This window comes from Neofelis nebulosa, chromosome 17 (assembly GCF_028018385.1).
Source record: "Neofelis nebulosa isolate mNeoNeb1 chromosome 17, mNeoNeb1.pri, whole genome shotgun sequence".
NCBI classification, from domain to species: domain Eukaryota; kingdom Metazoa; phylum Chordata; class Mammalia; order Carnivora; family Felidae; genus Neofelis; species Neofelis nebulosa.
The window spans coordinates 9248458-9262630 of NC_080798.1; the positions used below are offsets into that span (position 1 = coordinate 9248458).

A 14173-nucleotide genomic window follows, 5' to 3' on the forward strand; every position below is an offset into this window, starting at 1 on the left:
CTAACATCCCTCTTTTAGGAGCCCTTAAGCGGCTGGTCGGTGGTCACAGCGATTTCGTTTGAGGGTTGTGTCGGGTCGCTTTGGCACCGGGAACCTCTGACGTTTCCTGTGCCTGGGACACCACCAGGGAGCCAGGGGGTGGGGCGGTTGTCAGGATAATAGAGGCTTTCTCTCTAGGAGAAGCATGGGAGCTCCTCCTCTGTCTCCAAGGAGTCTCCCCTGGGATGTCTTTTAACCCACTGGAAAAAATTTGGATTGCAAAATTTATGAAAGGATTGATCTCCTGTAATATTGCATGGCGTCCGTAGGATCTAGCAGTTAGATCTCTTCTGCAGTAAACAGGGCAAATGGACAGAGGTACCCTAGGTCCAGGCCTTCACAGCTCTAAATCACAACCCAGACCCAAAGGCCTCTTGCAGAATGTGTTTGCCAAAGTGTATTTGGCTGGTAAACTCCCTCCTGACATATTGGATGTCTAAATAGGCCTCCTCTAAGTGAATCCAGGCTGTTGGAGGAAACACAGGCCATTTCCAACCAAGGGGACGCTGACTCTTTCTCTCTGTTCCTCCTCCTAACTGGTGTGAAGGCTTCTCCCTCATTCATTTCCTGGGTTAACGGCTACAATTGGAGGTAATTGTGATTAGTCTCCCTCCGGTCTGGGACTTTACAGAATATTCCCCAGCAGCTGCCGAAACTCCATTCATTTTAGGGAAATTCCCTATCTTCTCCAGCCTGACACGGACCGCCTAATTCTTCTTTGATGGAAAAAACATGCCATCTGCCCATCTGTTCAAGTTGACAGGCTTTAGTACCAGGAGACCCCTCTCTCTCTGCTCTCTGGGCTTTTATCTACCTTTAGGCTTCTTGGCCAAACCTCACCCCTTCAGTCTTATCCCCCTCCTCCTGTTTCTGCACCACCTTGGGTGAGACCTACACAACTGTCTTCTATATCATCCTCAGTGCCTCAGGCACCATCGGCTCCTCCCTCAAGGTCAAGGAGCAAAGAGCACCCCCTTGGACCGCCCACTTCAGGTGCAAAGAGCACCCCCTTGGACCGCCCACTTCAGGTTTCCCCACCAGTGTCCCAAGTTTAAAAAATTGACAATGGGGAACATATTATCCTGTAAGTGGATACAGGTGGAACTTATTTTAAACTAATTTAAGTTTGTTGATTTAATTTAATTAAGATATACATGTCTTTAGGGTTATCAGCATTAAATATGAAACTTATTCTGTCTAGGTTTATTAAAGGTCAAGTAAGCTCATGTTGGGGGCGTCTGAATGCTTCACTCAGTTGAGTGTCCGACTTTGGCTCACGTCATGATCTCACGGTTCGTGGGTTCGAGCCCCATGTGGGGCTCTGTGTTGACAGCTTGGAGCCTGGAGCCTGTGTGTCCCTCTCTCTCTGCCCCTCCCCTGTTCATGCTCTCTCTTTCTCTCTCTCAAAATAAATGAACATTATAAAAAAAGTACACTGGTATAAGGTTGAAATTCTGCTTTTCTCTCTGTTCAAAGTCAAAGTTTTCTTGGATTGTTGGTCTGCCCTTGATAAGAAAATGCAAAGAGTTTTTTCTCTTTGGGAAAAAACCAAAGCTTTAGGGTTCCTCTTTCATCAAGTCTTTAATTACTTAGTTAAAACTTCTCAGTGTAGGGGCACCTGGATGGCGCAGTCGGTTAAGCGTCCGACTTCAGCCAGGTCACGATCTCGCGGTCCGTGAGTTCGAGCCCCGCGTCAGGCTCTGGGCTGATGGCTCGGAGCCTGGAGGCTGTTTCCGATTCTGTGTCTCCCTCTCTCTCTGCCCCTCCCCCGTTCATGCTCTGTCTCTCTCTGTCCCAAAAATAAAATAAAAAACGTTGAAAAAAAAAATTAAAAAAAAAAAAAAAACAAAACTTCTCAGTGTTAAAGGAGCTAAGTTTTGCTAACAATGTATAACCTTACATGTTTGCCTTTGGGATCTCTTGTTGCCATCCTGGTTAAATAAATAATGTAAAGTTTGACGATTTGTAATGATCTGTAATCCTATTTAGGATGTGCTTTGTAGCTTACTGAGGTTTTAGCAAACTTTCCCGCATTTAAATCATAAATGAAGTCTTTTTTTTTTTTTTTTTTTTTTTTACCAATTAGGCATTTTCTGGCATATTAAGTTACTCTGGAACCACTTTCCAACAAATAATGGTATTGCATGGGTAAATGCTAGAACCGTTCAAATATATATGTGATTCCTAAACTTTTAATGTTCTGGTATAGGGTTTTCCTTTGGTACTCTATCAAAGTATTATGTGTCTTTGAACACTGGATGACCTTGCTAACTGCATCATAATGAACTCTCATATCATATGCTGAACATGTTCATTTCTGACATTTTATCATTTATAGTTGTGGTTCTGATACTCATCTTCAAGGAGATTAATAAAAAGGATTTTTAGGACAAAGAGAGATATTTGACATCTCCAAGATGAATACTTAAATGGGTGAGAAGCTGCCTTCAAACTGGACAAGAATTAGGAACAATGGACTAAATGAAGTGAGGAAGAGGTTCGAGTTTTGTGACTCTTGTTGGACATATTGCCGGTCCTTTAATGTTTGCTCTTCCAGATGAAGAGAACTTTCTCTTAAGGTACCTATGACAAAGGGAAATGTGATAGAGTATTCATTTGTGTACACACTGAAGCATTTAACTTTTCTACCTAAACCCTCTACAATTCAAAGACTCTCAGTGAGTATCTGTTCACAACAATTAGAATCATTTGCATAAGTTCAATAAGAGTCTGTTCTGCTTGCAACAGGATGCCATTGGAAATACGGTGATTTTACCAAGGCTTTGACCGGGATGTCCTGTTTGAGAGACATGAGTAGACTCAGACATGACCACACAGCTCTAAGAAACTAAGGTTGGCTTTATGAAACAGGGAGCCACAAAGCCCTTTGGAAATGTTGGCCTGAAACCTTGCTTACAGAGTTCCCAGCAGCCTTACCAGTTGCGTAAAACATGTCACTTCCTGGCAGGTGTAGGAACCTCAGGATATCTTGGGGACCTCGTGAAGAGGAATTCACCCAATTCCACAGGTATTGCAGCCGTGTCTGATGGCAACTGCTTGGCTTGGCTTCTGGCCTGTAGAGGCTAGTAAAAGTTCAATCTAGAGATTCCCTATAAAAGGTTCCAGCAAAGCAAACTTTAAAAGATCCTTATACTCGATCGCTATTCTTGCTGAGCTTATCTGAATAATTAGGCCAAGTTTATCAAACTAGATGTGTTTTACAAGTGAATTAGGCTGGATTTGGCTATCTCTGGAAATGAGGGTTACTAGGGAGAAAAATTAGGTTTCAATAATAGACCTTAATGGATACTAAATTCTAGCTCTGATTTTCTTTAAATGTTTGCCTAAGCTGGACAACTTGAGGCACTTCAGAGATATTGTCACAATAGCACAGGTATGGACAATCTTTTTGCTTCTTATTCTGTGGGGATAATAATAGGACTCAATGGGCATAGGATTATTTGAACAACGGGAAAATGGGATGGACTCCCCTAACAATCATACATAAAAAAAGACTTTTCTCGCTGTAAACCTATCAGTAGATAAAGACTATAGAGCTTTATGAAATTATTCACCTGAATCTAACGTATCCTTCCTAAACCTGACCCGGTGATTACTAGAAACTCACACCATATAAACCCAGGAGGCCTTGTTTATTTAGAGGATTAAAAGTCTAATACAGCAGGGGATTTAACTCCAAAATAAAAGTGCCCCCAACGAGTCATATTATATACTCCCACTGCAGTACAGTTAGAGGGGAACTCTTCATGAGCCCCTGTATCTAAATAAAACCCGTACCCCCTTTACAGGAAGTCAATGAACAAACTAATGTGCCTTCGTCTTCCTGTGAACCTGTGCAAGACCTCAAACCTGTCTTATGATGGTTGAGCCTTTCCTTTCTCATTCTCCTTTCCCCAATTTATACTAACGATTCCTTTGCACCGTGGGCACAGCATTAGTGCTGAACTCCAAAGTCAGACAGCTTGCTGGATACATAGAGTTTTGCCCATGTCAAGCACATCTGGGTTACCATGGTGGGTCTCCCCTTTACAAGGTATTGGTTGGCACTCTGTAGGTACTTGGATTTCAAGAATAGCATAGAAAGATACGATGTTTCAAAAGAAGTCTATCACTAATCAAAATGTTCCTTTCTGGTCCAGGAGCGATGTCTTGGAATTTACCAGGACATAACTGGACTTTTTCATATCCTCAACCTGTGAAGGTAGTAGCTGATTTTACAAACCCACAAGGTAATACCCACCAACGAGGGCTTAAGATACAAATCCCCACTTATCAGCATACTGTGGATGGCATATATCAAATTTGGGATGCCTATTTATGGCTCACGCTCACCATTGGATCGCTCAGTCACAAAGGGCAATTTTAAGCAGGGAACAAAGAAATGATACATATGATATGTAGTGCTTACCTATGGCCCTGGCTTTCCCCAAGATGGATAGATAGATCACTGCACCTTAGAATTTGCCTGGATTCATGGGCGCATTACTAAAACCATCGCTGCCCCAGCTGACCTTCCAGATTTCAAACGAAAGTGGGCAGGACCTGTTTCCGCTGTCACGAGCACTTGGCATCCATTTTTGTTCCATGCGTAGGGTTAAAAAGTGTCATTTGGCATGTGAAAGCCCTCGATAACTAGACCGTAGGGGCATTCAATAACTCACCAAACAGCATCTGCTTACTCAACACTGAAGTCGCGCAGACGCGCAACACAGCTCTGTGAAATAGAATGGCGTTAGATGTTTTAGCTGCTGCACACGGCGGAAGTTGTGCTCTCATAAAGACAATGCTGTGTATTATTCCAGATGACCACCAATGTATTTCTGGGTTTCTACCTAACATGAGTGCTCAAATGGGCGCTTTAAACAATCCCTTTCTTGGGGCACCTGGGTGCCCCAGTCGACTGAGCATTCGACCCCGGCTCGGGTCATGATCTCACGGCTTGTGGGTTCGAGCCCCACCTCGGGCTCTGTGCTGACAGCTCAGAGCCTGGAGCCCGCTTCGGATTCTGTGTCTCCCTCTCTCGCTGCCCCTCCCCCACTCACACGCTCTTTCCCTCTCTCTCTCTTGCTCTAAAAAATAATTAAAACAAACAAACAAAACCCAATGACTCCCTTTCCTTTAGCGATTGGTTAAATTCTTGCACTAGGCCATGTTTGGCAACTACCCAAGGACTTTTATTGGAGTTTCTTTCTTGTTATTCAAATTGTCTTGCTGTATCTCATCCTGGTCCCAAGACTCCATCACTGCACTGACTTCAAGCCAACAGACAATCCTTTCTACACAAGGAGGTTCCTGTATGTTGTCCACGTTGGATTCAGCTGCCTCCATGTTGGTAACTACGCTAACAGGCCCTCAACTGATCCATATTGACCCATAGTGTAATGGCACCAAGGTCCGCACAGAGAGTCGTGACACCTAGGCGTTTCTTTCCAGGAAGCAACCGGATTCATCGTGCCAGCACGGCCTCAATGCGTTGGTACCCCAACAAACTGACCCGTGAGTGCGGCGGGGTATGGCCTTTTATACAATTTCTAATTCTTTGCTTTCCATACATGGTAACATACGGACGTACAGTCTGATTGGGCGGTCTATGTTACGGAGTCCTGAGGAAAGTCAGGACTATGTGCCCATAGCCGGTTGCCCTTCCTTGTCTCCTCCTTCAGGCTCTACCCTCCTACTGCCTGCTTCCTGCCCGAAGCTATATCATGTGTGATGAGAGGGACGTGTCGGCACCGGACTCCTTGGATAAAGAATACCTCCTTACCCACATGGCACCCAAACGTCACAGACAAGTGATGAAAACAATAAGAGAAACCGTGAGGAATTTCAAGGACCTGCCACATTTAAAGCCTCCATTATATGGGGCTGTCGGTGAGGGGAGCTTAGAGCCTGGGAACCCTGGGTCCTGCAAAAGGAAGGGTCTGGGGCTAGGATTGCTGCAGGAGGAGGCAGGCGTGGAGAAACGGGAAGGGCTGAGGGCAAAGTCTACCGGGTTCAGAAATGGAGAAGGCTGGGATGCAGAATCCAGGCCTTGCCAAGGCTAGGAATACACTTCCCCTATAGGCCTTACCTTGCCATTTTGGATAAAAACTACAACTCCCAGCAGGTAACGGGCGGGCAATCGCTTTACAGCCCCATCCTTGCCCAGCAGCCACATGGGTATTGTAGTTTGTAACACTAGCTGAGCCAAGAGAGCTTAAGGCTTGAAATCTGAGGTTAGAGCTCCTCTCCCCGCATCCCTTGTTCCCCTCCAGATGAGGCCACAATGAAAATGGCAGCGTCGAGTTTTCTGAGGAGTGTGAAACTTATCACAAACCGTGGTTTAAGAGGTAAATGCACACAGATGGGGGAGGGGGGGGGGGAGAAGCTCCAGAATCTTTGGCTCTGGAGTCAAACTGCCTAGCTTCAAATACCTGCCCAGTCATCCCCTAGCTGTGTGGCCTTGGAGGAGGTTCTCTGCCTCTAAAATGGATCATAACGGTGCCTGGACATCAGCCCTCGCTTAGCTCAGTGGCCGGCATGGTTAAGTGGTCATTCAATTTCATTGTCGCTCCCTGAGAAGTCCCCAACGGGAATTGGCATGCCCTTCAGACAGAGGCAAACTTCCTGTATCTCACTCCTGGGGTGGGGAGAGGAAGGGACGCTCTCCTTGTCACGCTGCTCTTTTCCAGATGACACTTTCGTGAAGGAGTTCTCCGCGATGTTGACTCGGGAAAAGGAAACGTTTCGGCGCAATGTCGCTCGGTTTCACGGAGGTGAGGGAAGATGGGCTCCGTCAGGGACCACAGCCCCTTCCTCCACCAGTCCCAGGGTCTCTGTCCCCAGCCCCCTGCTTCTCTACGTCCAGCCCCTCACCTCTCCCGACCGCGCCCTCCCTTGGACCCAGAGCTCCAGGCACCCGGGTCCTTCCTCCCTCCAACCCAAGAGCCCAAGCCCCACCTATTCCTTGGCCCCCCTCTCTGGTGTCCTTTACCTTTGAAACCTGATAATAATTTCTTCCCTTTCTTCAGATGAAGATTCTTGTCCCAACAAATGTGGTGACTCCGGATTATGGGAACTGGTTTTCAATCCTTCATCCTTGCCCGGTGAATACCCAGCCTTTTTCCTCCGGCTTTGGGTCTCCTTGGTTCTTCCTTCCCCCCGTCTGAGAGGTTCCTGGTCCCCAGTAGTCCTTCTGCACAGCGGACTTCCTGGCCCGCGGGTCCCCTTCTCTGGGCGCTCTTTCCTGAGACTGGTTACACCCCTCTTCAGGGAGGTCTGCCTTCTAGCCCCGCCCCTTGGGCTGCCCTCTAGGGATTAGGCACCTGACCTTGCCCCAGACCTTGGCCCTGCCCTCTCCGTGTAACCCCTTCTCTCGGGGTGCCGAATTACAGCCTGGTTCATGCCCCTTCAGGTGTATTGTTGCGGCTTCTGAGGTGGTGCGATTCTTGCCTGCTGCACACTTACCCTTGTCGAAAGTCCACAGATTGCGGAGGTGAGAGAGCTGGGGCCAGCGGGAGGGGTGGAGCCAGAGGAGAGAGGGAGTCCTGACAGGGCGGAGACTCAAGCTGGCACCCTAGCAAACATAGGGGGCCCCAGACCCAGTGGGAGGGAGTTGAGGTAGGACCGGAAACCATGAGGAAGCACCCCACCGTCACCCCCTGTTCCCAGTGCGCCAAATCAACGTCCATGAAAAGGAAGACTTGGTCCTGGACTGTGAGCTCGACTGGCACAGAATTGCTACAGGCGCGACCGGTTACAGCTTTTACAGGGTGGGCCCTTCGACCCCAAGTCCATTAGGTTTGTCTGAGCCCCCGACCCCTGTGTCCACAGGCTTGTTCCCACAATCCCTGTGACCCATGACCTACCAAGTTTGACTTCTATTGGTCCCCGGGGGACCCCATGCCTTTAGCAGTATACCTGAATTCCCATCACCCCCCAACTGAAGTCTCCTGAGGATCTCTCCCCTGTACTACGCCAGGCCTGAATTCCCCACACCTCTGTGACCCCTTGATCTTGGGTCTAGATTTCGGGGAGAAATTCTGAGACCTTGGTGTACAAGGGGAACTGGCTCACCCTGACCAAGCCCCTCGTGAGGCCAGAGGACGAAGGTAACTACCGCTGTGAGTTGGGCACCACGGGAGTGAGCACACTCTAGGTCATCCGTTTTCAAGTCACAGGTCAGTGCTGGGGAGTTGACTGAAGTGTGGGATTCAGGGTTGTGTGTTGGGGGGACAGTCAGCTTCAGGGCATGGCTTCAAGCCACTGGGATGTGGCTTCCTGCCCTGGGTGTGGCCCCCAGCCACCTTGACCAGGCTTTCTGCAGTTAGGGTCTTGATTATCCCCTGGAAGTCCTGGGTGCTGGGGAAGGTTGGCGCGGAGATAGCTTGCCTGGGCCATGACTGGCCTTTGGGAACCAACCAGGTATGCTCTTTCCCTCTCCTCTACCAGTGTTGACTCAAAGAATCATTGCAGAGACAACTTCCAAGTCATCAACCTTTGTAACCCAGCCATCAACCATTGGAACCCAGTCACCAACCATTGGAACCCAGTCACCAACCATTGGAACGCAGTCACCAGCCATTAGAACCGAGGCCGAGGAGGAAATCTGGGATGACCTTTCCCCAACCCTCGTGCCCTCAGAGCGTTCAAACCCAGAGGATGTGCAGACATGCCTTCTGATAGGGGCTGCTTCTCTGGTGCTTTTTCCTGCTGATCATAGGATTTTTCACTGGGTGAGCCAACCACTGAAGAAGGCAGGGCTTGGCGTGAGGGGTGGGGTCCCCACCTTCTTAATGTGGGAGGGGTCTTGTGGGGTTTGAAAACTGGGAGGGGCTCACCTACATGAGCGAAGCTTGGGTCATTGCTAGAAAAGGATCAAATATAGGGAGGGTGGGAGGGGTGTCCCCCAGTCAGGACCTAATCTGTTACCGCATTTTGCACCCTACCGTCCCCCAGCATACTTTGCTTTCGGTCTGGGATGGTGATCGATTCCATAAAGTCCAGATTCCACACCGACAAGGCAGCTGCTCCACAGAACCAGCTTCCACAGAGTTGGCTGTCACAGAGCCAGCTGTCACATGACCAGCGCTCACACAGTTGGCTTTGAGAAACCCAGGTTCCGAAGGTTTGGAAAGTTCCAAAGGAAAAGGCCACAGTGCCAAGGTGCAAATAAAGATTTATCTGGTTGTCTCTACATCAGGTTCATTTCCTCAGGTCTGACCCTCGGTTTTGGTTTCCCCAGAGGAGAGGTCTGGGCTGGTCTCCCGTCCTAGAAAGAGAGACCAGGAACCGTGTTCCTTCATCGTGGCAGGGCCTCACTGGCTGAGATGTAGTTCCAGAATTAGAAGTGGGAAGGACCAGTCCTACCTAATTCTCCCCACCCCCACCCAGGTCCGGTCCTCTCCAAGGAACCCTGTCCCCACATTTACCATGGGTTTCCTCTTGCCTTTTCCTGTCCTGCAGCCAGTGCTGGGAGCTGGGGCAAAGCCTGACAGGAACAGTGGGGCCAGGAAGCCACCAGGGCCAAGGGAGCCAGGGTTCCGGGGTGCTGTTGGGACCTGAGGCAGGGGAAGACCCAGGCATCCGGGGGTCCACACCCAAGAGCCCGTCTCCAGCAATCTTCATCCCAGCACCCATGAGCTAGGCTCCCATCCTTCTCCTCCACCCAGACTTACGAGTTCACCCCAGCCCCCAGCACGGCAACTCCACCACTGAGGGCCTAGTCTGGGGGGACCAGATGAACTTTCTAGTCTGAGAGGGGGCTGTCTGCTTTGTCCTGGAACCATAGGCGGAGCCTCCCTTTGTTGCCGTCCAATCAGACTCAGAGTTGGGTTTGTGAGCGGGGCCAAGAAAACTCCCGGGGAGCGTCTTCTCTAGGGAAGTCCGGCTGGGGGGGGGGGGGGGGGGGGGCGGGCCAGATAGTAACGTAGAAGGGGGAGGGTGTGGGAATTCCTGGTAGATCGGGGTGAAAGGTGACTCTGGCTCCAGTCATAAAGGCCTCCACATCACGTGACCAACGTCACCCTCTCCCCAACAACATTCTTATTTTCAGTCTTGGGAAATCGAGTGGAAGACGGTGGCCTGCTCGTCCCTTCCAAAAGCCCTCAGCCTGGTTTCGGCTGTTCCGCTACAACATTCAAGGTCAAGGTCGGGCAGCGGCTGTCTAGGGTGCCTCGGGACTCCGGACACCTCGGTTTCCTAACGGAGAAGTGGGAGCCCTGCAAATTGGGGCTCTTCGTCTCAGGGATAGGCTTCTTTCCCCTTAGCGATCACCTCCTCCGAGTGGGGTGGGAGGACCCTCCCCGGGGTTCTGTGCGGGCTGAGCCCTCTGGCCTCAATGGGTCCCCAAGTAGCCCTCCTGGTGGCGGCGCTAGCCGGCTGCCTGCTTCGGGCCCGGAGCTGTGTCATTTGTGATCCAAGGGTCGTGGCCGCGCTGGACGCCTTGGAAAAGGAATACCTGCCTACCCACCTCGGCCCCGGGCGTCACAGACAAGTGATGGAAAGGATAAGAGAAACCGTGAGAGATTTCCGGGACCTGCCATATTTAGAGGATACCTTTATGGGGGTTATCGGTGAGGGCAGGGTAGAGAGTGCGAATCCAGGGTGGAGGGAAAGCAGGGGTCTGGTGCTCGGATTGCTGGGGGCGGGGGAGGGACGGGACGCAAGGGCTGGAGGCAGAGTCTGCTGGGTTCTTGAATGGAGAAGACTGAGATGCCGATTCCAGGCCTTCCCCTGGGCAAAGGAATACGCTGTTTCCCTAGTCCTTACCCTGCAATTTTGTAAAAAAAACAACAAACAAACAAACAAATAAAAAACAAAAAAACCAAAAAACAACAAACCCACAAAACAAAAAAAAAACTACATCTCCCAGAAGTCAACGGGCGTGCAATCCTTTTACAGCCCTGGCCTTGCCCAGTAGCCTCATGGGTATTGTAGTTTTTGACACTAGCTGAGCCAATGAGACCTTAAGGCTTGGAATCTGAGGTCTAGCTCCTCTCCCCGCATGCTCTGTGTCCCTCCAGATGAGGCCACAATGGAAACGTCAGTCTTAAGTTTTCTGAGGAGTGTGAGGCTTATCAGAAACAGTGGTGCAGCAGGTAAATCCACACGGGGGCCAGGGGATGGGGCTCCAGAAAGTTTTAGAGAAATGTTTTTTGGTGAGGACGGGTCTGGTAGTGGCTCTGGAGCCCACCTGCCTGGGTTCAGCTTCCCGCCCAGTCACCCCTTGCTGTGTGGCCTTGAGGGAGGAATTTCCCAGGTCTGTCCCCTCCAAAATGGGTCCTAACAGTGTCTGCATGCAGGCGTCACTTTGCTCAGCGGCGGCATTGTTAAGTGGTCATTCAATTTTCACTGTCCCTCCCCTCACCGTCCCATCCCAATGTGGAATGCCAATCTCTTCACACAGAAGGAACTTCCTCCTGGGGTGGGTGGGGAGGGGAAAGCACTCTCTGTCACCGTGCTCCTTCCCAGATGACTCTTTCGAGAAGGAGGTCTCCAAGATATTGACTCGGGAAAAGGCAACCTTTCAGAGCTACATCCTTCGCTTCCAACGAGAGGGTGAGGGATGATGGGTTCTGTACGCGACCACAGCCCCTTCCTCCAACAATCCCAGGGTCTCTGCCCCCAGCCCCCTGCTTCTCTATGTTCACTTCCTCACGTCTGCCGATCCGGTCCTCCCTGGGACCCAGAGATCCAGACATCCGGGTCTTTCTGCCCTCAAACCCAAGAGCCCAACCCAAAACGTAGTTCTTCGTCCTTTCTCTCAAGTACTTCATCTTTGATCTGATTTTTTTTTTTTTCTATCGAGGCAGATTTATGTCCCAACAAATGTGGTGAGTCCGGATTATGGGAGCTGGTCCTCTATTCCTTATCCTCGCTGGGTTAATACCCAGACTGTCTCCTCCCGCGTTGGGTCTCGATGGTTCTTCATTCTCCACGTCAGAGAAGTTCCTGTTCTCCAAGTCCTTCTGCACAGCGGTCTTACTGGGCAGCGGGTCATGTTCTACGTGTGCTCTTTACTGAGCCTGGTTCCATCAGTCTTCCCAAGTACTGCCTTCTAGCCCCGCCCCCCGGGCTGACCTCCAGGGATTAGGCGCCTGAGTCCTCCCCAGACCTTGGCCCCGCCCTCTCCGTGTAGCCTGGCCTCTGGGGGCCGATACCGCTTCGTTCATGCCCCTTCAGGTACGATGTTGCAGCGTCTGATGTGGTGCAGTAATTGCGTCCAGGACGATTACATTTGTCGAAAGTCCAGAGATTGCGGGGGTGAGAGAGCTGGGGCCAGCTGCGGGGGTTGGCAAGAGAGGGGCGGAGCCAGAGGACAGCATGAGTCTAGAGAGGGCGGAGACTGGAGAAAAGGCAGGGCGGAGCCCAAGTGGAGGGAGTTGAGAGAGGGCCAGCAACCTTGAAGAAACACCCGACCTTAATCCCCCGTCCCCAGTTCGCCACATCAACGTCCACGAAAAGGAAGACCTGATCCTGGACTGTGAGCTCGACTGGCATAAGTTATCTCAAGGCCTGACCTATTACAGCTTTTACAGGGTGGGCCCTTCAACCCCACCAACCCCAAGTCCATTAGACTTCTGTGAGCCCCCACCTCTATATCCACAGCCTTGGTCTCACAATCCCTATGACCCATGACCTACCAAGTTTGACTTCTGATCCCCGGGGACCCCATACCCTTAGCAGTATACCCTGGACTCCCATCTCCCCCATTGAGATCCCGTGAGGCACTCACCCCTGTAATTCCCCAACCCCTGAATTCCCCCAGGCCTCTGTGACCCCTTGAGCTTTGGGTCTAGGTTTGGGGGAGCAATTCTGAGACCTTGTTGTACAAGGGGAAATGGCCCACCCTGACCAAGCCCCTCGTGAGGCCAGAGGATGCAGGTAACTACCGCTGCGAGTTGGGCATTGAGCGATCCGGCCCAGCCACGGTCATCCATTTTCAAGTCACAGGTCAGAGCTGGGGAGTCCACGGAGGTGTGGGAATCAGGGTCCTGGGTTTGGGGGATGGCAGGGAGCGTGGGCGCGTGGTCTTCAGGTTAAAACTTCCCTTCGGGGTGTGGATTCAGGCCACGGGGGTGGGGCTCCCTGTCCTGGGTGTGGCCACCGCTCTCATTGACCGGCCTTCCAGCAGTGAAGGTCATAGTTATCTCCTTGAAGCCCTGGGTCTTGGGGGAGGTTGGTGTGGAGAGAGCATGTCTGGGCCAGGGGGGACCCTTGGGGCCTGCTCAGGTCGGCTCTTTCCCTCTCCTCTGTCAGTGTTGCCTCAAAGAATCTTTGGGGAGATAACGTCCAAGTCTTCAACCTTTGTAACCCAGCCATCAACCACTGAAACCCAGTCACCAACCATTAGAACACAGTCCCCAGCCATTGGAACCGAGGCTGAGGAAATCTGGGGTGACCTTTCCCCAACCCTCCGGCCCTCCGAGTGTTCAAACCCGAAGAACGTGCAGACAGGCCTTCTGATAGGGCTGCTGCTCTGGTCCTTTTTGCTGCTGATCCTGGGCTTTGTCACCGGGTGAGCCAACCACTGAAGAGGCAGGACGCGGAGAGAGGGGCGGGGTCTCCACCCTCCTACTGCAGGAGAGGTCCTGCGGGGGATGGGGCTTAGAAAACTGGGTGGGGCTTACCCAGGTGGGCAAAGCTTAGGCCATGCTAGAAAATGATCAGATATTAGGAGGCTGGGGAAGGTGTCCCTCCCTGGGGACCTGATCCTTTACCACTTTTTGTGCCCCACCCTCCCCCAGCATACTCTGCTTTCGGTCTGGGATGGTGGTCGATTCCATAAAGTCCAGATACCACACCGAAATGGCAGCTGCTCCGCGGGACCAGGCTCCATAGAGTCAGCTGTCACAGAGCCGCGTTCTCAAAGTACCGAAGGACGAGGACACAGGACCAAGTCACAAATAAAGATTTATCTGGTTGCTGAAATATCAGATTCATTTCCTCGGGTCTGATCCTCAGTTTTGGTTTCCTGAGAGGAGAGCTCTGGGGCTGGTCTCCTGTCCTAGAAGGAGAGACCCGGAAGCGGGGTCCCTTCGTCGTGGCAGGGCCACCTGGCTGAGATATAATTCCAGCATCGAGGAGTGGGGCAGAGCCAGGCCTACCCAGACCTCCTCCCCCAGGCCCATCT

The 14173-nt window shown here is 51.1% G+C and overlaps 2 protein-coding genes and 1 long non-coding RNA gene across 4 annotated transcripts in view; 2 read left to right on the top strand and 1 right to left on the bottom strand.

Annotated features, from left to right (window-relative positions):
* RASIP1 (Ras interacting protein 1) overlaps positions 1-14173 on the top strand; it is a 38811-nt gene that overhangs the window by 894 nt on the left and 23744 nt on the right. The window lies entirely within an intron of this gene.
* On the bottom strand, positions 9198-9904 carry LOC131499799 (uncharacterized). Its single transcript, XR_009256063.1, has 2 exons — positions 9471-9904; positions 9198-9310 (listed from the first exon to the last, which is right to left on the bottom strand). It is a non-coding gene; the product is annotated as an uncharacterized LOC131499799 (long non-coding RNA).
* On the top strand, positions 10110-13976 carry LOC131499795 (izumo sperm-egg fusion protein 1-like). The gene is made up of 9 exons (XM_058708160.1): positions 10110-10613; positions 11064-11138; positions 11512-11598; positions 11853-11873; positions 12223-12303; positions 12479-12579; positions 12840-12993; positions 13300-13558; positions 13788-13976. The coding sequence occupies exons 1-9, from the start codon at positions 10379-10381 to the stop codon at positions 13879-13881; spliced, it is 1107 nt and encodes a 368-aa protein (XP_058564143.1). The 5' UTR covers positions 10110-10378; the 3' UTR covers positions 13882-13976.